Raw genomic sequence first — 24,164 nt, forward strand, 5'->3', positions numbered from 1 at the left:
ACCTACTAACCTCATCCCGCCCCCTTGACCTGTCCATCCTCCCTGGACTGATCTATCTCCTCCCTACCTCCCCACCTACACTCACCTTTACTGGCTCCATCCCCGCCTCTTTGACCTGTCTGTTTCCTCTCCACCTATCTTCTCCTCTATCCATCTTCTGTCCGCCTCCCCCTCTCTCCCTATTTATTTCAGAACCCCCTTCCCCTCCCCCATTTCTGATGAAGGGTCTAGGCCCGAAACGTCAGCCTTCCTGCTCCTATGATGCTGCTTGGCCTGCTGTGTTCATCCAGCTCTACACCTTGTTATCTCAGATTCTCCAGCATCTGCAGTTCCTACTATCTCTAAATGCACTTTGATGTTGTTTGCAACACACAGCCCAGCTTCCACAAACCATTTGACTATGTGTTCACTTTATACTCAACTGTCAATTCTAGTTAAAATGCCCCAACATAGCTGCCCTATTATTCTGTCTGCAGGTCCTGCCCTCTGTTTGGTAATCTTTTACATAGAAAATTGAATAATTTTCCTTGCAGATTCTTTTGACATGAATCCTGTTTTAACACAATCCATTTCAGCTTATACTGTGTTAGAATTCTCCGCATAGATCACTTGCTCATTTTCCCCCCTCTATGTCTCCTGAATATGCTATAATTAGTAACATTAATCTTATCCAGCCCTGAACCACTTCAGCCTTAAGGACACTCTTTAATTATTTTACCAAATGATGGATGCTTTGGAGAGTGTATCCCTAAAAGGAAAAAGGAACTGGGGGAAATGAAAGCAGGCCAAAGCTGAATGACTATGGTAGCTAACTGATGAACTATTAATGTCATATTAGTCCGTTCATTAGAATGAATGACTCGCAAAGAGTTTGCCATTTCCCAATGCATTTCGTGCCTGTGTTGAAAAGGTAATTAGGTTCATATTACATTTAGAGCTTAGCTGTACCCAGGATGATAACTTGGTGAGTTTATTTTGTTTATAAATTATTTGGATTCAGTCCTTGTTAATAATGCACACAGCTGTTATTATTTGCAATTATGTGCACCCAGACATGTGATGATCAGGATAATGAAATTTTTCAAAACAATCAAAAGCAAGAAGCTATAATTTGCATCTTCACATACCCATCCAAACTTCTCCAAACTGCCCAGAGCCCAACTTCTCCACCAGTGTCAGCGTGTCTCTGGAGACCTCCCATTCATCATGCCACCATGGTTTTTGTGGCTTTTGAGTTTGACATGGTTTCTTCAAGCACTGACATAAACCATCCGTGTTATCTGCAGCAGAGAGAATCACACAGTAACTCAACAATCTGTGCGTTGGCAATTTCAATAATTAAAACAATACAATCATGATGGCTTGAAAGGAAACCAGAATGAGAGACCCACTGAGCATGTTCAAAGTGGAAATCAATTGGTTTTTGGAGACCAATGACATAAACCAATATGGAGATAGTGCAGGAAGGTGGCATTGAGGGAGGTGTTCAGACTCATGGTCAAACTGAATAGCAGGGCAGGCTCAGTTGGCTGAATGGTCTACTCCTGTTCCTATGGCAAAGCCAATACACTTTTAATGGGCAGACTTCATGTATATTTCAAAAACTGTCTCCTCATAGATCCATACAGTATAGGAGGGTCCCTACAGCCCATTGAGCCTGTACCTCCTGTGCTATGCTCATATGGATCACGTCATAGAAGACAGGCAGTAGTGGGAATTGAGCTGAGATTTGGGTGTCACTACAGACCAAAGAGAATGGTTCTCAGTGTAAGGTTTGTGCTGTGGAAGGGACACAGTTATCATTGGTCATTGGAGGAAGAGATGAGGCCAGGGCTTGGGAGAGGATGGAACAGAGAAGAGAGGAAAAGGCACAGCTTCTACTTCTCTCAATTCACAATGATTCTGCTTATATTAAAGTTTTGTTTGAAACTCACGTAGTGTGTTTCTGGTCATTCCTGGACCACCACTATACCAGGATGACCAATTTGGTTCTATGAGGGTCTTCAATATCCCTGATCATTGTGGTACTGTCCTGGAATTAGGCCAGAATTTTTACATTTAACTTTGGCACCAACAAGTCAGTGGCCTGAAGCTCAGACCCATTCAGAGTCAGTAAACATAAAAATGTCAAAAGACAAGAATCATAGAATCACAGAATGGGGCTTTAGCACAGAGGAGATCATTAACACTTCATGCCAGAGCGGGCTCTGTAACGAGTCAACTCACCTTGTGTGTCTTGCCCATCTTCTCCAGGTAGATCGCTATATTCATCTTTGAAAGTCTCAACTGAACCTACCTCCTCCATCTTCTCACATACTGCATTCCAGAGCCTTGCCATTGGTGTGTAAACTAGATTTTTCTCATGTCACCATTGCTACATTTGCCAACTACCTTAAATCTGCTTTCTTCGGTTCTTGATCCTCTCACCAATGGAAACAGCTTCTTCCTATCTACTCTGTCCAGAACCCTCATGATTCTGATAAAATCACAGGATAGTGGCTGAAATAAATCCACAGAGGCTGGTATCCCGTCACCAAGTCACCCTTTATTTACATGTGGAGAGTCCTTGGCACTGATACCGTTCCCTCAGAGTCAGCTCTCAGAGTGAGCAGAACCTCTGACACTGATATTTATATCTGTCAGCCAGGGCTCCCTGATTGGACCACACTAACAGCCCCAATCAGGGAACTCATATTCTATGAGGTGCACCTGGATGACCTCGTTACAATCACTGCAGTTGCAACATAACATGAGACCATTAAGGCCATCAAGTCTATTCCAACTCTCTGCACCAGTAATTCAGTGAATACCATTCCCTTTCCCCATAGGCCGGGCAACTCTTTTCTCTTCAGATACTTAGCCTGTTAATTTTGAAAGCTTTGATTTCAAAAGTTTATGATTGAACCTAATGTTCAGTAAATGGTGGATCAATCCTCTTTGTTTATTGTGGTTTGGTAACAGCAATAGGTTCTGCCTGACTGACATCAAAGAACAAGACATTTTTGGAAAGGCAGGCAATGTCTTCAATTATTTTGGCTACCAAAACTCCACTTAAACTTCTCCAACCATCTGTCTACATAACTTAGTTCCTCATCTCTGGAATCATTCTTGTGATTTCCTTTTCTTTTGCACTGTCTCCAAAACCTTATCATACCTTTTTAAAGAATGGTGGCCAGAACGGCACACAGTAATTCAGTTGAAGCTGAACTAGTGTGTGATATGGGATAATTAAGATTCCTTAATTCTGTACTCTCTACTCTATTGAAAAAAAAAACCCAGAATGCTGTATTCATTTTAACTGCTCTTTCAGTCCGTCCTGCCACCTTCAATGATATATACATATATACATCCATGTTTCTGAACTCCTGCACCCCCTTTATTGTCCTTCCACATTTTTCCTCCTAAAATGAATCACTTCACATTTCTCTGCATTAAAGTTCAACTGCCACTTGCTGTGATTCTGGACCCAAATCACCAAATATATGTTACAATCTGGCTAGGGTTCTATTTTTAAAGTTGTCAAATTGTAAGATCCAATGAACATACTAAGAGAATAAAGCCACAAGATTGTATGGTTTCAAACAAAAGACAAAAACTTTACAAAACAAATTTAATAAAGTATACTACCTACAACATCTATATAACTTATACTCCAGCATCCAGAACAAACATGAGGTAAATATGGATAACAGACAAACTATGGTCAAACACTTCACAGGGCACAACAAATAGCAAATGCAATCAAAATTCTGTGGATTTTACAGCAACATCCTTGCCCCAAACCCACTGTCCCCGCCTAGGTGTTAGTGAGATTGTGGGTCACCAAATCTCATTAAAACTTTACAAGGCTTTCCAATTCTTCACTGTTGAACACCTAATTTTGAAACTCTCTCAAAAGCTGTTCCATCACAGACAGCCTCAACGATTACTCATGTTCTGATAGTACACTCTCCCATTCAAGTCAACACTCCCCTGGATTCTGGAACTGAGCTCCAGTGTCTACTCACAGGCACACTTTCAGTTTTTTATTTGACAACTATCTTCACTAAGATGGTACAGCCTCTGTTCCTCTGAGCTATAACCATGCTCAGTTGTACAGCAAATACCAATTGTGGGCTTCATTTACTCTGACTTTCAATTGCACTGACCAATTAATGGCACTCAGTCTCTGTCCAATATCCTCATCTTCCACAGCTTCCCCTGAACCAAGTTTCAACTGAACCTACCTCCTCCATCTTCTCACATACTGCATTCCAGAGCCTTGCCATTGGTGTGTAAACTAGATTTTTCTCATGTCACCATTGCTACATTTGCCAACTACCTTAAATCTGCTTTCTTTGGTTCTTGATCCTCTCACCAATGGAAACAGCTTCTTCTTATCTACTCTGTCCAGAAACCTCATGATGCTGATAAAATCACAGGATGGTGGCTGAAATAAATCCACAGAGGCTGGTATCCCGTCACCAAGCCACCAAAATTTAGCTGCACCTCCTGGCTCCCCAGACTTGTCCTGATTTATAATAGCTAAGAACACACTGCGGGAACACCTTTTTGGAATGGAGCCTACACGCTGCCCCTAAGTACCTGACTGACTAGAAACCTAAATTTAGCACCTTTTCCTCTTTAAGCTTCCATCCAATTAACTAAAACTCTCAGCAGATAATACAAAATTAGATGATAGGCAGATTGCAAGAGGGATACAAACAGTTTACAGAGAGATATTAATAGGTTAAATAAATGGGCAAAATATTGGCAAATGACTATAATGTGGAAAGATGTGAATTTGTTCATTTTTGAAGAGAGAACAAAAGAGCAGCATATTAATTAAATGGAGAAAAACTGTAGAGAGGTGCAACACAAAGGGACTTGGGGGTTCTTGTACAAAAATTACAGAAAGCTAGCCAACAGGTGCAACAGGTATTCAGGAAGGCGAATGGAAAGTTGGCCCTTATTTCAAAGGTGTTGGAGTATAAGAGCAGGGAAATTTTACTGTAATTGTACAAGGTACTGGTAAGACCACATCTGGAGTATTGTGAGCAATTTTGGTCCCCTTATTTAAGGAAAGATATCATTTCAATGGAGGCAGTTCAGAGAAGGATTACTTGGATAATCCCTGGTATGGAGGCATAGTCTTATGAGCAAAAGATAAGCAGGTTGGGAGTCTACTCATTGGAGTTCAGAAGAATGAGGGGCGATTTGATTGAAATATATAGGATTCTGAAGGGGTTTGACAGGGTAAATGCTGAGATGATGTTTCCCTTCATGGGAGAGCCTACGACCAGAGGGTATAATCTCAGAATAAAGGGGTGCCAATTTAAGACTGAGACGAGGAGGAATTTCTTGTCTCAGAGGGTTGAGAGTCTTTGGAACTCTTTGCCACAGAGAGCTGTGGAGGCAGAGTCCTTGTGTATATTTAAGGCTGAGATTGATTCTTGAACGATGGGGGTTCAAGGGTTACAGGGAAAGAGCAGGAAAGAGGATGCGAGGAATATCAGATCAACTATGATCCTATTGAATGACAAAGCAGGTTTAAGGGGCTGAATGGCCTACCTCAGTTCCCATTTTGCAAGCTCTTTTGGTTTTATGACTATTCAGTAATTCTTGAATGGTTGGAGTGACCTATTAAAAACCTTACAACAAGCTCATCCTTATTCCTAGGCAGAATTGAATGTTGCTAACATTTTAGAACAGTCAATGTGACAACCCCTTGGACCTCTTTTGGTCCCCACATGTTCAAATATCCACAGCTTCTGGCTTTCACAGTATCAAGAGATTCATCCAAAGATCAATTTCATCTCAGTCTATCTGTCCATCCACCCACTCTCTATCTATATCTTGTTGAGATTCGATCCTATCTTCCTCGCAACTTGCAATGCGTCTGCCTTTTACATCTTCTGACAATTTTGAAATTGTGCCAGTTTTGATCCTGTCAGTAATCACAGGCTGACCACCTCATCCACCCAATTCCACAAGACAGGGAAATGGTACTCAGTCACAACTGTGACCTTCACTGATATTTTCACATGAGCTCAAACTCAGTGCCATGAATAATTGAAGAACTTCAAATGTCTTCTTCTGACCATGCCATTAATTTGTCGAGATGGTTTCCACATATGAATTGTTGTGAAAATGGGTACTCAGCCAGTAGTAAACTTACATGAGTAATGGTTCACCAGCTCGTGAAGAGTATTGAAAGTTATCCGTGGCGATATGTAATAGCCTCCTTTATCTAAAGAGCGAATCTTATAGTGCTTTACCACGTCCCCTTGTTGTGAATCAAAGTCCCTTACAGACAGTGAATAAGAACCTGCATTCAAGAGAAATAAGAGTTAAAATACAATGTGAGAAGTTTGCTTCCTGCTGCGAAATATCATCAATAACGCAATCAAACAGATTTGAACATTTGTCTCAGAAATGTCTCACTCTGAGGGCCACATGTGAGCTCCAGTATTGTGATCTTTGTGGGTATAAGACCACACATAAAAATCAACCTTAACTTTGCATAAAATTTTACTCAACTGGGTATTTTGTCAAGACAGAATGAGTCAGGATATGGTGGTAGATGGAAAGAAACAGACATTGGAGATTTGAAGGCGTGCTCTTGAGTAAAACAGAGAAATTTTTACCCTGCACTTATGGGATTTCCTTCAGGTCAGCAAAAAGATTCTCTCCCGATCTAATGCCTGATTCATACACAGGCTTCCCAAAATCGACAATTTGTATTTATACTTTGGCTTTGATTTAATGACAGCTTCAAGAAGCTAGGCCAAAGAAGGAGATAGAAGGATCTTTCAGGAGTAAAGAGACAGAGGGCCTTAGGAAGAGAATTCCAGAACTTACAGCCCAGACAGATAAATGGTCACCAAGTGCAAAATATTAGTTGCAGCAGTTTTTGATCAATGATAATATTATGGATATAACACTGATATTCCTGCCCCTACTGGACATTGGCCCTGTCAGGGCTCAGGCTGTTTGAATCAGTTGTTGGTATCTACAGCATAGAATCCCTACAATGTGGAAGCAGGCTATTCAGCCCATCAAATTCCACATGGACATTCTGAAGTGCATCCCACCCAGAGCCATCCCCCTACCTATCCCTGTAACCCTGCATTTCCCACAGCCAAGCCACCCTTACTGCATATCTTTGGACTGTGGGAGGAAACCAGAGCACCCGGAGAAAACACACACAGACACAGGGAGAATGTGCAAACTCCACATAGATTGTCGCCCAAGGCTGGAATTGAACCTGGGACCGTGGTGCTGTGAGGCAGCAGTGTTAACCACTGTGTATGGACAAGGTTAGAACCAGCTGTGGACCAGAGAGCCCTTTGAACATTTGGGATGGTTGTCTATCTCCTCCAGACCCTCGAATCTGGGAGAGTCACAGGTTCAAGGACACCATGAGATCTCCAGGTTTTCCCAGAAATATGTGCCTTTCAACAAGTATATTCTGCCTGAGCTGGAGCAGATATAAATTCAGATAGAAATTGTTCAGCTCAAGAAAGCCCCAGAATTTCAGAGCAGTGGAATGGCTACCTGTATTTCCTGTTATTATAATTTAGAAAAACTCAGGTGCTGCAAAAAGGAATATTGAACATATGAGCAATGTATCATCACATTTGATATGAAATAGGCAACTCAGAAAGTACTGCAATAACTGTCAGGTGCAAAAATAAAACAGACTAAAAGCAAGTGTTTTATTTCTAATGCTGTATTGAAAGGTGCCTGCATTTCTTCACGTCCCATAACATGCAGGAGCAAATAATTCAAATACTGTGTCTAAATGAAGATTCAAATGATGGTAATAATGATGAAACCTGAAAAAAGATTTAGGTTTGGAATCATTGAAACAAAGCCAAATGCTGCAGATGCTGGAAATCTCTAAAAAACAGAAACACAGCAGGCCTGGCAGCCTCTGTGGAGAGAGAAACAGAGTTAATATTCAGGTCAATGACCTTTGGATTTTCTGTCTTTAGTATAATTGAAAATATTCAGCCCTGTAAAAAATGTGGACATCTACCAGGTAACTATCCCTCTCTGCATATGAGTCAAACATTGATCACAAGTTTCATTTCTCAAATGATTATTTTTAAGCTTGTTTAAAAGTTGTTTTAAAATGAGATAAATAGAACAGCAAAGATCTTCAATTCTCAAAATGAAAATCAATTTTTCAATGCATTATTATAGAGTCATACAGCATGGAAACAGACCCTTCAGTCCAATGTTCACGCAGATCAAGTTTCCCAAACTGAACTAGTCCCACATGCCTGCATTTGGCCCAGAACCCTCTAAAGTTTTCCTGTTTGTGTACCTATCCAAATGTCTTTTAAATGTTGGAACTGTACCTGTACTAGTACTTGCTCTGGCAGTACATTCCAATTACGAACCACCCTGCCTCTCAGATCCCTTTTAAATCTTTCTCTTTTCACCTTAAAAATACGCCTCTTAGTTTTGAACTCACCCACCCCAGGGAAAAAGACCTTTGCCATTCATCTTATCTATGCCCCTCATGATTTTATAAACCTCAAAGTCCCAGCTTACCCAGCCTTTCTTTAAAGCTGAAACCCTCCAGTCCTGGCAACATCTTGGTAAATCTTTCTGAACCCTCTCTAATTTAATAATATCCTTCCAAAGGGCCACCAGAAATGTACACAGTACTACGAACATGGCCTCAGCAATGTCCTGTACAATCTCAAAATGACATCCCAACTCCTATTCTCAATGGTCTGAGCAATGAAGGCAAATGTGCTAAACACTTTTCTTAAGCATCGTATCGACCTGTGATGCAACTTTCAAAGAACTGTGTACCTGACTACCATCCCCTCCCCCTCAGGTCTCTCTATTTGACAACACTCCCCAGGGCCCTCCCATCAACTGTATAAGTCCTGCCCTTGTTTGTTTTACCAAAATGCAACACCTTGCATTTATCCAAGTTAAACTCCATTTGTCACTCCTCAGCTCATTGACCCAATTGATCAAGATCCCTTTGTAATCTTGGAAAACTTTCACTGTTGACTATACTACCAATTTTGGTGTCATCTGCAAACTTACTAACCATGCTTCCTAAACACTCATCTAAATTTATATAAATGAAAAACAAAAGTGGATCCAGCACTGTTCCCTGTGGGCACAGGACTCCAGTCCAAAAAACAACCCTCCACCACCACCCTCTGTCTCCTATCATCAAGTCAACTTTGTACCCAACTGGCAAACTCTCCCTGAGTCCCATATGATCTAACTTTACTAATCAGTCTCCCATGCGGAACCTTGTCAAAGGCTTTACTAAAGTCCACATTGACGATGTCTACCACTCTGCCCTCATCAATCTTTTTGGTTACATCCTGAAAAAGGCTCAATCAAGTTAGTGAGACATGATTTCCATGCAAAAAGTCATGTTGACTATCCCTAATCAGTCCTTGCCTCTCCAAATGCATTAAATCCTATCTCTCAGAATCCCCTCCAACCCAACTGAGAATTGCACAAATTGTTGATGTTGGCAGGATAAGATAAATCAGCAATTAATAATATAAACAGAATCCTTGGCTTTATAAATGAAGGTGTGGAGTAGAGAAACAAGGAAATTATGGTAAACCACACAAAACTCTGGTGGTTTAGCCTCAGTTAGAGTATCATGTCCAGTACTGAATGCCAAATTTCAGGAACAAAGTGAACACTTTAAAGAGGGTTCAAAACAGATGCATGCCAGTGGTTCCTCAGGTAAGAGACCTCAGTTTTATGGATAGATTGGAGAGGTTGCGCTGTTTTCCTTAGATGGGGGAAGCTGAGAGGAGATTTGGAGTCATAGAGTCATAGAGCTGTACAGCATGGAAACAGACCCTGTGGTCCTACTTGTCCATGCCGACCAGATATCCTATATTAATGTAGTTCCATTTGCCAGCATTTGGCCTCTATCCCTCTAAACCCTTCCTATTCATATACTCATCCAGATGCCTTTAAAATGTTGTAACTGTACCAGACAGCAGTGTTCAAAATCACGTGGTGACTGGATAGAGTAGACAGAGACCATTATAGGTTTAAAGCGATGGGGAAAAGGAGTGTTGGTGAAATGAGGAGACTTCTACAGCAAGGGGTTGGTCTCTGCAATGAATGGCCTGAGGGTATGGTGGAGGCAGATTCAATGTTAGCTTTCAAAAGAGAATCGATTGATTATTTATGGGATGAAGGAGAAAAGATGGTCAAATGGGGTTAGCTCAATTGTTCTTATAGAGAGCTGGTTCAGACACGATGGGCTGAATGGCCTTCTTATGTGTTGTAACTTTTCTATGAAATTCAATTCATATTTCTATGTTAGTGTGACAGCTGAAGAAAGAATGCAGCAGATTCCATGTTCCTTACAGAGATACCTTATAATTACTATATAATACATGTTATGACTGATCAATAATGAAGGTTAATCCAAAGCCAGGTTTGTAGTGTTCTTCAGTCAGTGCATAAAAATATAGTCCGGTGGTTAGTGTATCTTTAAAAAGATTCATCACAGGAGAATGAATGACCTCTGCAGGTCATCTTTTAAAATATACCTTTGGTGGTTTCACTCTCTCGAATCAGGTAGGAGCCTACAGAATTGCCAGCTGTCAGAAGTTGTCGCTCAGCTTCTTTCCGGCTTAGATCTTTAAAGAACCATCTGGAAAAGTTGAAAGTCTTGATTATTAGTCAAATAGGGAATGCATCTGTAATCCTAAACTGAACTAATATTCCTGGAAGGAGCAGAGTCAGGATGTCAATGCCAAAAACAGCAAAAACAGGTAAGCACATAGCCAACAAATATATTTATGATTTCATTACCATGGTAAAGATTGGGAATAGACACACAAATGATAAAGATGGGGATAAAGTATAAGTTAAAAATGTCAAAGGACTAAAACATGTATCATCTAAGTTTTAATCATTCAGTAACCTTTGGATACAATTTTGTTGTATTCTCACTGAATCCCTTCAGAGAAACCAAAGCAGGAGAAACAGTACAGTCAATCTGAACAAGTGAGATCCGATGTCTGTGTTTCTGCCTGGTTACATTGATTCTTTACACTTCATTATTTAACTCAATGTACAGGGGCTATCAACTAAATGCAAGTTAATACAGACCATAATTACAACTCAGGGCGCCAAGGAAATCATTGCATCATCTTCTCATTAAAGCATTACTGCCTTGACAGGTTCGAAATGGGTGGGGGAGAATCAGAAAATTGGGTTCCTTTGAAGGGCCTGGGTGGGGTGAACAGCAGGAGGGCATGGAACCAGGACAAGCCAGCTAAACATAAGGGAATGTTGCAAAGCTTGGTATAATATTTTTCTGGAGAATATTTACAATATTCACAGTGATGTGGTTTATTCTTTAACTACCTCTGAAGTGGTCTAACAGTCACTTAGTTCAAGGGGCAATTAGGGATGGGTGACAAATGCTGGCCTTGCCAGTGATACCCACATCCCAAAAAAAAAGAGTAAAAAGGAACCATTGAACAAGATCTAAAAGTTTAGTAGGTTCTAAATATCTAATGGCCAATGCAAAGTGCATCAAGAAAGGTAACGGAAAGTTGAATTGCAAAGACAAAATTGCAAATGTTAGTCTCAAAGTCATGATTAAACTATGTGGCATTCAGGTCAGAACACATCATGTGCACTGGTCATTCAGAAATAGGGAAATATTCATGCAGAACTGACCAGAAACCAAATTCCTAGTCTTAAAGTTATGTGGGTAAACTGAAGAAACTTGAACTTTTCAGCCTTGAAGAGAGAAGTCTGAGAGATGATCTTATCAAAACTACAAATTTAACACCAATGTGGAAAAGATAAAACCATAATTTTACTTCAACATGTCAGAGTAAAGCAAAAGCTTATTAATTCAAACTGATAAAAAGCAAATTTACTACTTGTGTACAAGGGAGCGGAAAGTCTTTCATCTGACAGGCCGTTGGTATAAGCTCACACCTTTGGTAAGTACAATAGAAAATAAATTATTCAAATAAATAAGAAATATCAACAGGAAAAGGATCCTTACGTTTCAATCTCCAGTGTGTGCGCCCGTGCCACAAAATTGTATGGGATGTAGCCTTCTTGTCCCGTCTCTAAAGACTGTGCTTTCCACCAGTCTCCCTCCCTACCAAAGAGGACAAGCCATGTTTGTTATTTTGCCTTGGATCACAACAATGAAATTGGAACAAAAAGGATGCAGAACAAGAATCAATCATTTAGCTCATTAATCTGCTTTTAAACTTACTCAGAAACCTTGGAGAGATTTTTGCATTCAGTTTTTCTGATCTCCAATGTAAATAAAGGAAAATTCCCTAAACTCCCCCACACAATCTCACCATTAGATCAGGCAGCATGCCTCATCTCACCAGATGGAACTGTACAGACAGGGTCCCAGAGGAAGTGTGAGATGTGGGAACTCTATACTTTGGAATCACCCCAAACCCTTTGCCCTCTAACTTCCATGGCCTTTAAAGGGATATATGGAGTGTCCCCCTCAGAGGGCAATCCTAGAATAACATACAGAACAGTCATGGATTGTTAGGTCCAATGACCATCTACAGTAAGGAACTTAAACAAGTTCTGAATTTGAGTAAACTTTATCTCAAATAAATAGAACAACATTTTGGCTGATTAGCTTAGGGCAAAATATTTATTCTTAAATCTTATCTCATATGCATAATTCAGGTTAGTGTTCTTTTCACAAAACATCCAAAGATGTCACGTTGTGAAATATTGTCAAATATCTGATGTAACTAAATAAATTTCTGTACACTATCAATGTTATTGCAACAATGAACACAACCCTTATTGTTATCTTGCTCTTGACTGGCTTTGATGTTCTGGAAATGACTATTTTTAGTTCAAAATGATTTGACCGTACAATTTATCGAAAATTCACTCTTCAGAGTATTTAGATAAATTATGAGGCCAATGTACTTTGCTTATGATTATGTTTTAAGATCCAATCTTAAATCTTGCTAGTGACCAATTTGTGGAATAATTTCTAACATTGCATCATATTGTTATATCCAGAAATATTCTGACAATATAGGAAAATGTTTTTACATCTAACTTACATTTAAAGTGATTATAATCATACAGATTGTAATTTAATCAATAAGCTCTATTCATGTGCATTCAGTGTGTTTGCCTGTTTTTGCTGATGAATGCGTGCCGTGTCTCACTGATCTGAGATGAGCTGTTGTGATAAAATGAAAATAGGGTGTGTCTTACTTGCTCTATGTTTGTTTGCAGGGAGCAAACAGTTTGTTAACATCAAGAGACAAAAAAAATTGCAGATGCTGGAATTCAAGGTAGACTACCTGTTTGTCTACCTATTAACATCAAGAACTCCTTTGTCTTGTCTGCCAAACATTGGTGAATAGAAGTTATGGCCTGAGGTTAACTGTGGACTTCAGGAGCGTGATGGTGTGAAAGGTCAGTCCCAAACCTGCTGATAACTGGAGAGACTCGAAGATTTTACTGCATGTGGCTACTGCCATTTCAGGGTAGGAGGCAATGGCCTTATGGTATCACTAGACTATTAATCCAGAGACCCCAGAAATGTTCTGGGGACCTGGGTTCGAATCCTACTTTAGCAGATGAAGGAATTTGTATTCAATAAAAATCTGGAATTGAAACCTTGAAACTGCAGCTAATTGTTAGTAGAAATCCACCTGGTTCATTAAGATCATTCAGGGAAGGAGATCTGCCATTCTTACCCAGTCTGGCTTACATATGACTCTGGGTCCACAGCAATGTGGTTGACTCTTAAATACCCTTTGGGGATGGGCACTAAATGCTGGCCTAGCCAGGGACGCCCACATCCTGAGAATGAATAAAAAGTAGAGAGAAAACCCTTTTGCAGGTCTCTCTCTGTGCCCCTTCTTTGGGCCAGAGAGACTTGGATGGTCACCCCATTGCAATGGGAAGTTGCCTCTATCAACTTGTGGTCTCCCAATATGATGGCTCCATTTAAAAAAAAGACTTTTAATGGAGCATTTAGAAATTGCAAACTGGCTGCCCAAATCTCTGGAAAGGAGACCTTGCACAGTACTGAGCCTTGGAAGCTGTTCACACATCACTCCATGTTATTGCCTGGCTTTCTTCTCTGTGCCAAACACACTGCCAACAGGAGCTGGAAGCATTCCATCTAAAATGTCTTGGTTACAGAAACTAATGGAGTTTCAGTGGGTTCATTTCCTCCAATTTATCATTTCAGACTTTCTGTTCATTTGTTGCTGACATCTCATGAAGCCTGTCTTGCAGATAACTTACCGTTTTAGAACTTTTAGCTGATCACCTTCCTTGAAATCAAGATCATCCTCATGGGTTCGTTCGTAGTTATACAAGGCGACAAATATATCATCCCCTGAAAAACCACTGTGTTTAGTTACTTTTGCACCATTAATAAAAATCAGCTCCAGTGATGAAAAAAGTTCTCTTTATTGTGATGCACAAACAAAACCCAGGTGACAGCTCCCTCCCCCTGCACTCCCGCACTCTGTAAAATTCAGTCATCTTCTGCACCAACAAAAACTTTGAATGTTTAAACTAAACAACTTGAGAAACAAAGCAATTTGAGGTTTAGATCCTTCAAAAAAAAATTGGTCTTTAAGAGGAATGGACAGGGCAGTGTGTGTGAGTCAGCTCGTTCCAAATTGAACGCTGATATATGAAGCATATATCTCATCCATGAAAAAAGGAGAGGCAATGTGTGAGACTCAGAGCAGCATTATCATGAGGGCTGAGTGACTAGCTTTTTGCATTAGGTACAGCAGCTGTGTGCACACCCCATTCAGATAGTCTATGCCTCTTGAATGAGGGATAGGTATCTCCCACACATTCTGTATAAAAAAATGGGGTGTTCCTGAATGTTAATGATATGAAAGAGGGGATACAGGGTATAAATCAAAATTTGCAGATGACACAGGACTTGGAGGTGCCATAAACAGTGAAAAAAATTATCTTAAACTTCATAAGGATGTGGACAGCTGGAGAAATATGACAGACTTTATTGGAGAAAAGTGATGCAGTAAAATGAGAAGAAAGGATACCTGTTAAAGGGGGTGCAAGAAGAGGGACAGGAGTGGGGGGAATGGTTGTTCATGAACAAATCTTGGAAAATGGTGAGACAGATTATTAAAATACTTGTATAAAACATAGAGACCATGACTTTATAAGCAGAGGCCATAACTTGTGTTGAAAAATGTTTTTCAGTTTTTGAGTCAGTATACGTCCATCATAGAAACATTCTGAATGAAAGGATCCTGTCACTTTAGATTTCTGGTGATATCTCTTTCTTAATATCCATGGCTATGCTACAGGACAGGGACAAAACACTGACAATTCAGTCAGAAATTATGTACAGAACAGAGTCATGCATCCAGCCCAGAGGGTCCCACTTGTAAGTTCTTACCAAAGTAAACGAGCAGCGTAGTATCTGTATCAACTCACCTATGGAGGGCGAAGATGGTGGAGGCTGTATTTTATAATTCACCAGGGGATCACATATTTCGTTATGGTTCTGCAATAAGAATGGACACCAATGATACACCGATATCAACAAATTCCAAGGAAGAGTCATTGGACTCAAAACATTAATTGTGTTTCTCTCTCTCCAGATGCAGCCAGGCCTGCTGAGTTTCTCAAACATTTTTACTGTTATACGAATGTTACACTCCCTACCATGAAAAGGCACTTCAACATCAAAAATCTAAAACAGGAAACCAAAATTCTTACTTCCATACGTCGTTACCCTGTAGACTTCAGAACATAAAGTAAAAGGTAAAGTCTCATTAGAGAGAAGCAACTAATGGTTGCTTAACCTGAAGGTCACCACGTCTCAGGTGAGAGGAGGAGTTGAGGAGAGTTCTGCAATGGTAACCTCAGCCAGTGTGAGAACTGAACCCATGCTAGTGGTGTTGAGTCTATATTGTAAGCCAGTCATCCAGCCAACTGAGTTACCCTACCCCCACACTGAGTCAGCATCCACGTACAACTATTTTACTTCTAACAGGGTTGCTTGGAGACATATTTATTCTGTTTTATTTGTTCCTAGGATGTAGGCATCACTGGCAGGGCTAGCGGATCGATTGTACCATTGCACCTAGTTGCCTTTGAGAAGGGACAGTGAGCTGCCTTCTTGAATCAGTACAGTCCATGTGGTTTAGGGAAGGAGTTCCAGACTTTTCATCTAATGACATTGAAGGAGCGTCCAAAATAGTTCCTACTTAGGATGATTTGTGGCTTGGAAGGGAACTTGGGTGGAGTTCATAATCTGCTACCCTTGTCCTTCTGGTTGGTTGAGGTTTAGATGATGCTGTCAAAGGAGCCTTGGTGAATTACTGCAGTGCATCTTCTAGATGGTACACATTGCTGCTGCTCTGTTTGATCGTGGAGGGAGTGAATAGGGTGGTGGATGGAGTGCCAATCATAATGATACATCATGAATCAAACTGATGTCTCTTTGAAAGTTCCAGCATACAGCTTAGAATGGTGGAAGCCTAATTTTCCTTGGAATATCAGAAAGCAGGTTCAGAACTTCTCTGAAATGTTACAAAAATGGTCCATAACAGGTGGTTCTTTTTCACAATTCGAAACACAGTCTTTTTCTTTAAAAACATGATGGCCAGAATTTAATGTCATCCCCAGTGGCAGGTTTGGTATGGGGTGGGGGTGGGGTTTTATTAACCAGATGTGTGGGGACCCTGCCACCATTACACTTCCACCCAATGAACCCCGTGACTGGCACTCCAACCTCATTGCCAACTCTGGTCTTCACTTGCTCCTTCTGGTATCAATCCAATGGTAGGCAGATGCTTGCCTGTGATAGTGGGAAGGGGGGGAGCGGGCGTCTGCTGGGGCTGGTAAAGCAGACCCTTTGCTGGGTTGCTTCCAGTCTCCTAGTGATCCATAGGCACGCAGTCCTTGATTGAACCACCAGGCACCAGCAAATATAAAGGGCGGAGTCCACTGAGAGATGGAATTTATAATTCTGTCAGAGTTTATCACATCTCTGGACCAGATGCTATCGTACATCGCTTGCAAAAACATGTATAACTATCCTGTTAAATCTCAGTAGAGTTACATCACCTTTGACTGAACGGTGCCGAAATAAATGATCAGAAGCTTGTCACATTATCAACATGGTATCAATACAATTCTCAGTGATCACAGAAATGAATTGTTGGAAGTTAATTTCCCCTGTGAGCTATCTAACCAGGCTGTCTCACTGTTCTCTTTATGTTTTCAGTGCAGACAAAACAAGCTACTCCCTTGCAATGATATGAATGTTTAATCTGGTAAATGTTGATATTGATGCCAAATGTTGGCAATGGTGTGTTGGTCTAGATGTGTGATTCTTGCTTTGGGGCTTGTACGTTGCAGACGTGTGAGAGGTCCCAGGTTCAAAACCCAGACAAGCCCTGATTGTCTGTCTTAGAGTGGCATGGTAGCTCAGTGATTAGCACTGCTGCCTCACAGCTCCAGGGACCCAGGTTTGATTCCAGCCTTGGGTGATTGTGTGGGGTTTGCATGTTCTCCCTATGTCTGTGTGGGCTTCCTCCAGGTGCTCTGGTTTCCTCCCACAGTGCAAAGATGTGCAGATTAGATGGATTAGCCATTAGAAATGTGGGGATGCTGGGATTGAGTGGAATGTTCTTTGGAGGGTGGGTAAGGAGTTGATGGGCTGAATGGCCACTTTCTGCAATGTAGGGATTCTATGAAATGTGGAATGTTGGTAGATGTGCTCTGATTTCAGCCATGGCAGTAGCAAGAGTGATATTGAGCAAATATGGCAATATGTCCCACTACATTGAAGTAAATACTTCTCAGTGTATTCTTGCCAATTTCCTCTTCCACCTTGCAGAAAGGCTTGCACTCCTCACTCGGGTCTGGTCACCTTCCAGCAGCCAACCTCATCGGCAATCTTCATGAGTAAGTCTTAAAATTAAATGTCAACGTCTAGTTGTAAATGTGTCAGATTGTTCCTCACTAATTCTCACACAGATCCACTCCAGCACAAACAATTACACAGCAATTGAGGGCAAAAATTAGATTCTCCCTGAGCAAAGAACACAGAGGTCCATTGTAACAACCAACCAAGCAAGGTCAACAAATTCAGCACAGATTAGGAACTGATCTCTCAGGATCAGGTGAAACTTGATAAAGTGGCTGAAAATTTGGGAGAGCTGGTGTTGATGTCTCCAACAAGTGAATGTATTTTATGAATCAAGATCAATTTGCTGTCCATATGGAACATGCTTAATTTATAAATAGTTGAAAATTTCTGTTATGCAAACAGTTTAGATGGAATAATATTTAGAGTTCCTTCTGGTATTGCTTACATGACTTTAAGAATTGTCAGCAGCTGCAAAATTGAGGGAGCTTTAAGTAGGAATAATAATCAAGGTTTCAGTAAAATGTAAGTATGTAATAGAGATGTTGTTATTTCCTGGCATTTCTATTCTTATCAAATTCTTTTCATGTTGAAGTGCTGTCATAGACAACTCGTAAATAATTACCCCACACAATGTGCATCAATTCAATGTAGGAGGAAATGCAATGACAATGATATGATCTTAAGTTTCAGAAAGTAATAAAAGGATTTTTTAAAAATAAACCTGTTCAGAGAAATTCTTACACACCTCTGGAAGAGGTAGGCCATGAACCTGGGCCCCCTGGCTTAGAGGTAAAGACACTAACGCTGCACCACAAAAGGTCACCCCAGATAGTAATAAACTGAATGTGAGGCAACACTTGAACTCTTCAATTCAACATTTTTATTGGAGCTGCTCCTGAGCTCTGCAACTTAGCGCAGGCTAATCATTTGGTTAGGACTTTAACAATGTATGGGAGGATATCCCTTATGTTTGCAATAAACTTAAAGTAAAATCAGGTTCAAATCTGTAAGAAGTCAGACTTCAACATTTCTGAAGAAACCTGAGTTGTACACAATGGAAAATTCATTACTGAGCCAAGTTTTCTCAACAGCTACTGGCTTCACCTCATTCTTTTTGATGGATTGGATCTGGGCTTGAGTTCAATGGATTTAGAGGAAAAGGATACTTGTTTTTAAACAGTCCCTTACTACATCTCCAAACAGTTTACATGATGAATTACTTTGAATTGCAATACCTCTGTGCAATGCAGTAGCTATTTTGCACTCAGCAAAATCCTATAAGCAGCAATACCATTAAAGAGGAGTTAACACATTTCTTTGTGATGATATTGGCTGATGGAAGAACAGTGATCAGGACTCAGAGAGCTATTTGCTCTTTGAAGCATTTAATTGGGTCTTTAATATAAAGCCTATAACAGCAGAAGAGGTTTACAGGGCCTATTTTCCCAAAGGAGGAAGCTGTTAACCATATGAAACTCCTCAATACTGTACTGGTGTGTTCCCTTAAACAATGTCAAGCCTTCTGATTGGGAGTTCAAATCCACAAACTCCTGAACCAGAGGTTGGCTCATTAACTGAGCGAAGCTACAGCTAGTTGCTGCCAATTTATCAGAATGTACTGAAAGTTGCATACAAGTCCTGTTTGTTTAGCTGTGCTGTGGTTAATATTGTGCAGCCTTGATCACACATGACAATATTTATTAATGACCCTTTCACTAAACTAATACACAAGCGTCACAGTCTATAATTGTCTTTGGTGTGAAATAATTAGCTTGTGTTGCCAGTTTATACAGTGGTCATGTACCAGCACTTTTAAATTGTGTTTCTTTCTTTAATTCCGTCTTTTTAAATCGAATGTGTACGAAACATGTCTAAGGATTGAGGTATGTTAGACAGGAGACTATGTATTTTCAGATTCAAAAAGAGACGTTCTCGTTATCAAATAAAATTCTTTAAATTATTTGCTGATTTGAAAAATTTTGAAATTTCACTACATTTTTCTACATAAATATTTGGCTGAATAATTTTAGAATAATGAGAATTTCATTAGATTTGTTATCTAGATGCTTTTTATAATTTCACCGCCACATTTTATTCTCTATTTGAATGCTTTATAACTGATGGTTTGTTTTCAAAGATCCCAAACTGCCCAATCATCACCATATTTTCAGATCATACAAGAACCAGATACAATGTATATTCTTACCATTTTAAAACAGGCATAATAAATTGTGCCCCCGTCAGGGACGGTATGAAAAGGTTTCTGATTCAAATATATAACACGTTGCATGTAATCTGAGTACATACTACTCGAGTTCATATTTAGTCTGAGCTTTGTGAGTGTGAAATGAATTGTTTTCTTCCAACAACACAGCTCAGAATTTATCCGTCATTCAATTTAGAAAAACATTCAAAACTAAAATTTTCATGCAAAATCAATAAAAGTTGTTCTTGTAATTAGATTTCAGAAATATGTTCCTCTCAAGCAAGCCTCCTTGTTGGGAACACATCAAATCTACATGACAGAAACAGGCCATTCAGCCCGACATATCCTTGCTGATGTTTATGATCCTCCATTCGTCCTTTTTTTATCTCACCAAATCAGCATATTTTCTCTCTCTCATGTGCTTCCTGTTAAATGCTTTTATATTATTCACCTCAACCTCTTGTGGTGGTGCACTGCATCTTCTCACTACTCTCTGGGTAGGTCAATCTCTCCTGAATTTCCCTTTGGGTTTCTTAGTAACTAGCTTATATTTATAATCCTTAGTTGTGGATTTTTCACAAGTGGCAGCATTGTATCTGTATCTACTCTAACAAACATTTTCATAACCAAAATAACTTCTTTCAGATTACTCCTTCCACAAAAAGAGCACCGGCTTATTCAGTATTTCCTATTACAACAAAGTATAATCACAAGGTGCCAGTTATCATCCTAGTAAATCTTTTCTTGAGCCTTCTTAAAATAATATGGAGAATCAAACTGTACACAGTGCTCAGCATGGTCTAATCAAATGTGATGAATGTCTTTTCCGTTGTATCAATCTGTGCTGCAGTAGCTAGCACTTGATAAATATTGTACCATTCAGTGGTAGAGACAGTTTGATGGGTTTGCAAGATGTGACTGTTCCAAAATATTAGTTCCATCCAATTCTGACTAGCAATAAGTTTGGGGCCTGTTACAAAGGTTTCAATAGGTCACTCAGGAAGGTTCAGGGGTCAGTGAAGAGGAGTTCAAAGGTGACAGGCAGTGTGTGAGACAGAAAAGCAGACTTGGTGTCATGCAGGGCTGTTGTTAATTGTGCTGCTAAAAGCAACTAAACTAAATGGGATAACAAGGTGTAGAGCTGGAGGAACACAGCAGGCCAAGCAACATCAGAGGAGCAGGAAAGCTGACGTTTTGGGTCTGGACCCGTCTTCAGAAATTTCTGAAGAAGGGTCCAGACCAGAAATGTCAGCTTTCCTGCTCCTCTGATGCGGCTTGGCCTGCTGTGTTCATCCTGCTCTACACCTTGTTATCTCAGATTCTCCAGCATTGGCAGTTCCTACTATCTCTAAACTAAATGGGCTTTGTATAGTTGAGGCTCAAGGGAGTCCTAGAGTAGTTGCATAATGAAGAATCAGGGAAGTCCTCAGGATTTTTAATTTCCAATGAGTAAGTGGCCTCTTTATTTTCTCTCTACCAAAATGTACCTTTTCACTTGTATTTTTATTGAAATTTATTGGTCATTTGCCTCTCCTTTCAGCAATTTTGTCATTTTTTTGTGTTAATTATAAATTCTGACGGTGTTGTGTGAAATTATTACATCTTTATACCTCTTGTGTCTTAGAGCCATTCATGTTTTCTGTAATAGGGCTTGCCTGGTTGAGTTTGATCGATTTTGGAAAGATAAGAGAACCAGTGCTGATGGTGTACTGTCAGGATGGTGGAGCTGAGATCACAACCAGATCAGCTGTGATCATGGCTCAAAGAGCAAAATGGCCCATGTCTCCTCCTGAGTCCTATGTTCTATGAATTATTTCCTATGTCCTCATCAACAGATTAATTTCTACTCTTATTCTAAATTGCCCAATAATTAGCTGGTGATTTCTTCTATTGCAGACTTTCATTGTAGTGAACAATTTGTCTGAGTCAGGTTGGATGGTCCCTTCATAATATTGATAACTGCAATGAGCTCACTCTTGTTTCCCTCCTTGAATTCTGTTCCAGTGGTAATATTTCAGTAGTAACATTTCAGTAATAACGTTTCAATATAATATTTCAGTGGTATTATTTGACAGAGTGGAAACCAAAGCAAAGATGGCACAAATGTTTGTTGGAAAAAAAAGTTTCATTTTGAAAATTGATGAAACCAGATTGATGGAAAAACTAAACCAGATGCTGATTCTATGAATTTAACTCTTTGTCAAGTTACACTGAATATTTTAAATTTGGCCACAGGATATGTATGTTTATTGGCTAAGCCAGTGTTTGTTGCCTACTCCTTAATGCCCCAAGAGAACATGGTGGTAAGATGTCCTCTTAACTCATGGCAGTCCATATGGTGCCAGTATAACCACACTGCTGTTTATGGAGTGAGTTCCATCATTTTGACTCAGCAACAGTGAAGGGATGGTATTACAGCTCCAAGTCAGGATGGTGTGTGGTTTAAAGGGGAACTTTCACGTGTTGGTGTTCCCACGTATCTGCTGCTCTACTCCTTCTGGGTGATATAAGATGGTGAACGGTATGCTAAACAAGTGCAGTGTTTTGCGTTTGTTAGTTTTGAATGAGTATGGTAAGATAGTGGTTATATTCCTTATGGCCTAACAATCAGGAAGCTTGACTAATAATCCAGAAATTACAGCAAATCCCACCACTGCAGCTGGGGATTTTAAATTCAGTCAGTCTGGAATGAAAAACTAGCCTTAGTAATGATAATCATGAAGCCATTGTCTATTTGTAATATCTTTTCACTTCACTCATTAGTTCTTCAGAGAAGAGAATCTGCCACATTACCCAGTCTGACTTATTCATAACTCCAGACCTATACCAATGTGGTTAATTTGTAACTGCTTCTGAAATGGCCAAGCCAATCACTGAAAAACTGAATGAGAATACTTTACTGATGCAGATTGTACATTCAGAAAGCTTTGGTCACAATATTTAAAAATAATACTTTGAGAAATAGGCAGAGCCAGCTGATATGAACACTAGAAAGGCCCAGATTTTCTGATACCCTGACAGTTTTCATTCCAGCATAGATGAGAGTTGCACGTGGGGACCCTATGGAATTCTGATTGGAATCTCCTCTCAGAAATGAGGAGCTCCTTCCTTTCATTTAAAAAAAGGCAGCATTACAACCTCATGCAGATTAACAGCCCTTGGAAATTCCAGCCTTTTCTCTTTATGGATGACTAAATTGTTAAAGAATAACTGCAGACTACAGACTACACTTTCTTCATGTATAAATCCTCGCCCACATCTAATCAATTCTTTGATTTCCTGTAAATTGTCAAAACCTATATTGGACTTTTATTCCCTGGAACTGCAGTTTTGCAGAGTAAATAAGTACTGCAATTGAATCAATTATCAATAATTACTAAACTAATTGAAATAAGGAACAATACTTTAATGTTGTTTTAGCTTTCTACCATGACTATTAATTATTCTTCATCTGTATCTCTTCTCTATTATTAATACACTCCCTTTGTCTCTTACTCTGGGTCCATTTTCCCCCTCGCACACCTCTATTTACAACATAAAACCCATCATTTTTCCAGACCCCATCAATTCCAACAAAGGTTGTTTCAGACTAGAAAGGTTAACTGTCTTTTCTCTCTCTACAGATGTTGCTGAGTTTCTTCAGCGCTTTCTGTTTTGTTGGTCACGGGGAATAATTGGTCTGTTCCTTGCTAGCTGTGGTTCGGGTGGTTAAACTAGTCCTTATCTTCCCTTTCACACTGCCAGATTACTTCCGATGAGACGACGGTAAGGGAAGTAATCGGAGTCCCCAGCTAACGAGGAATCAGTTGACAGGCTGAAATTATACATTCTGTTTTGTTTGTTTATTCGTGGAGTTTGTGTTGATTTCAATCTGGGCTGCTTTATGCCTAATTTCTCAGCAGACCCAGACTAGTATACCTTGGTCAATCATTTCTGGACTCAGTTTTCTTCCACTTTGCCACCTGTCCCCCAGCTTTCAAAAAGTCTCCGACAGGGGCTGCTAACCCTCCAGAACTGGCCTGGAGTCTCCAAGAAATGAAGGTCAATCTTTAGGACCCTATA

General features: G+C 40.0%; 1 protein-coding gene across 1 annotated transcript in view; it reads right to left on the minus strand.

Moving 5' to 3' along the window:
* Positions 1–15,580, minus strand: part of LOC109923406 (proto-oncogene tyrosine-protein kinase LCK-like) — a 68,907-nt gene extending 53,327 nt beyond the window's left edge. Inside the window, exons 1-7 of the mRNA XM_048612906.1 lie at positions 15,451–15,580; positions 14,272–14,365; positions 12,020–12,118; positions 10,542–10,645; positions 6,158–6,307; positions 1,128–1,280; positions 793–812 (exon numbers count right to left, since the gene is read on the minus strand). Coding sequence (XP_048468863.1) covers positions 793–812; positions 1,128–1,280; positions 6,158–6,307; positions 10,542–10,645; positions 12,020–12,118; positions 14,272–14,365; positions 15,451–15,580 — 750 coding nt within the window. The remainder of the gene's footprint in view (positions 1–792; positions 813–1,127; positions 1,281–6,157; positions 6,308–10,541; positions 10,646–12,019; positions 12,119–14,271; positions 14,366–15,450) is intronic.
* Between the last annotated feature and the right edge of the window lie 8,584 nt (positions 15,581–24,164).

This window comes from Rhincodon typus, chromosome 27, assembly GCF_021869965.1.
Source record: "Rhincodon typus isolate 14 chromosome 27, sRhiTyp1.1, whole genome shotgun sequence".
NCBI lineage: Eukaryota > Metazoa > Chordata > Chondrichthyes > Orectolobiformes > Rhincodontidae > Rhincodon > Rhincodon typus.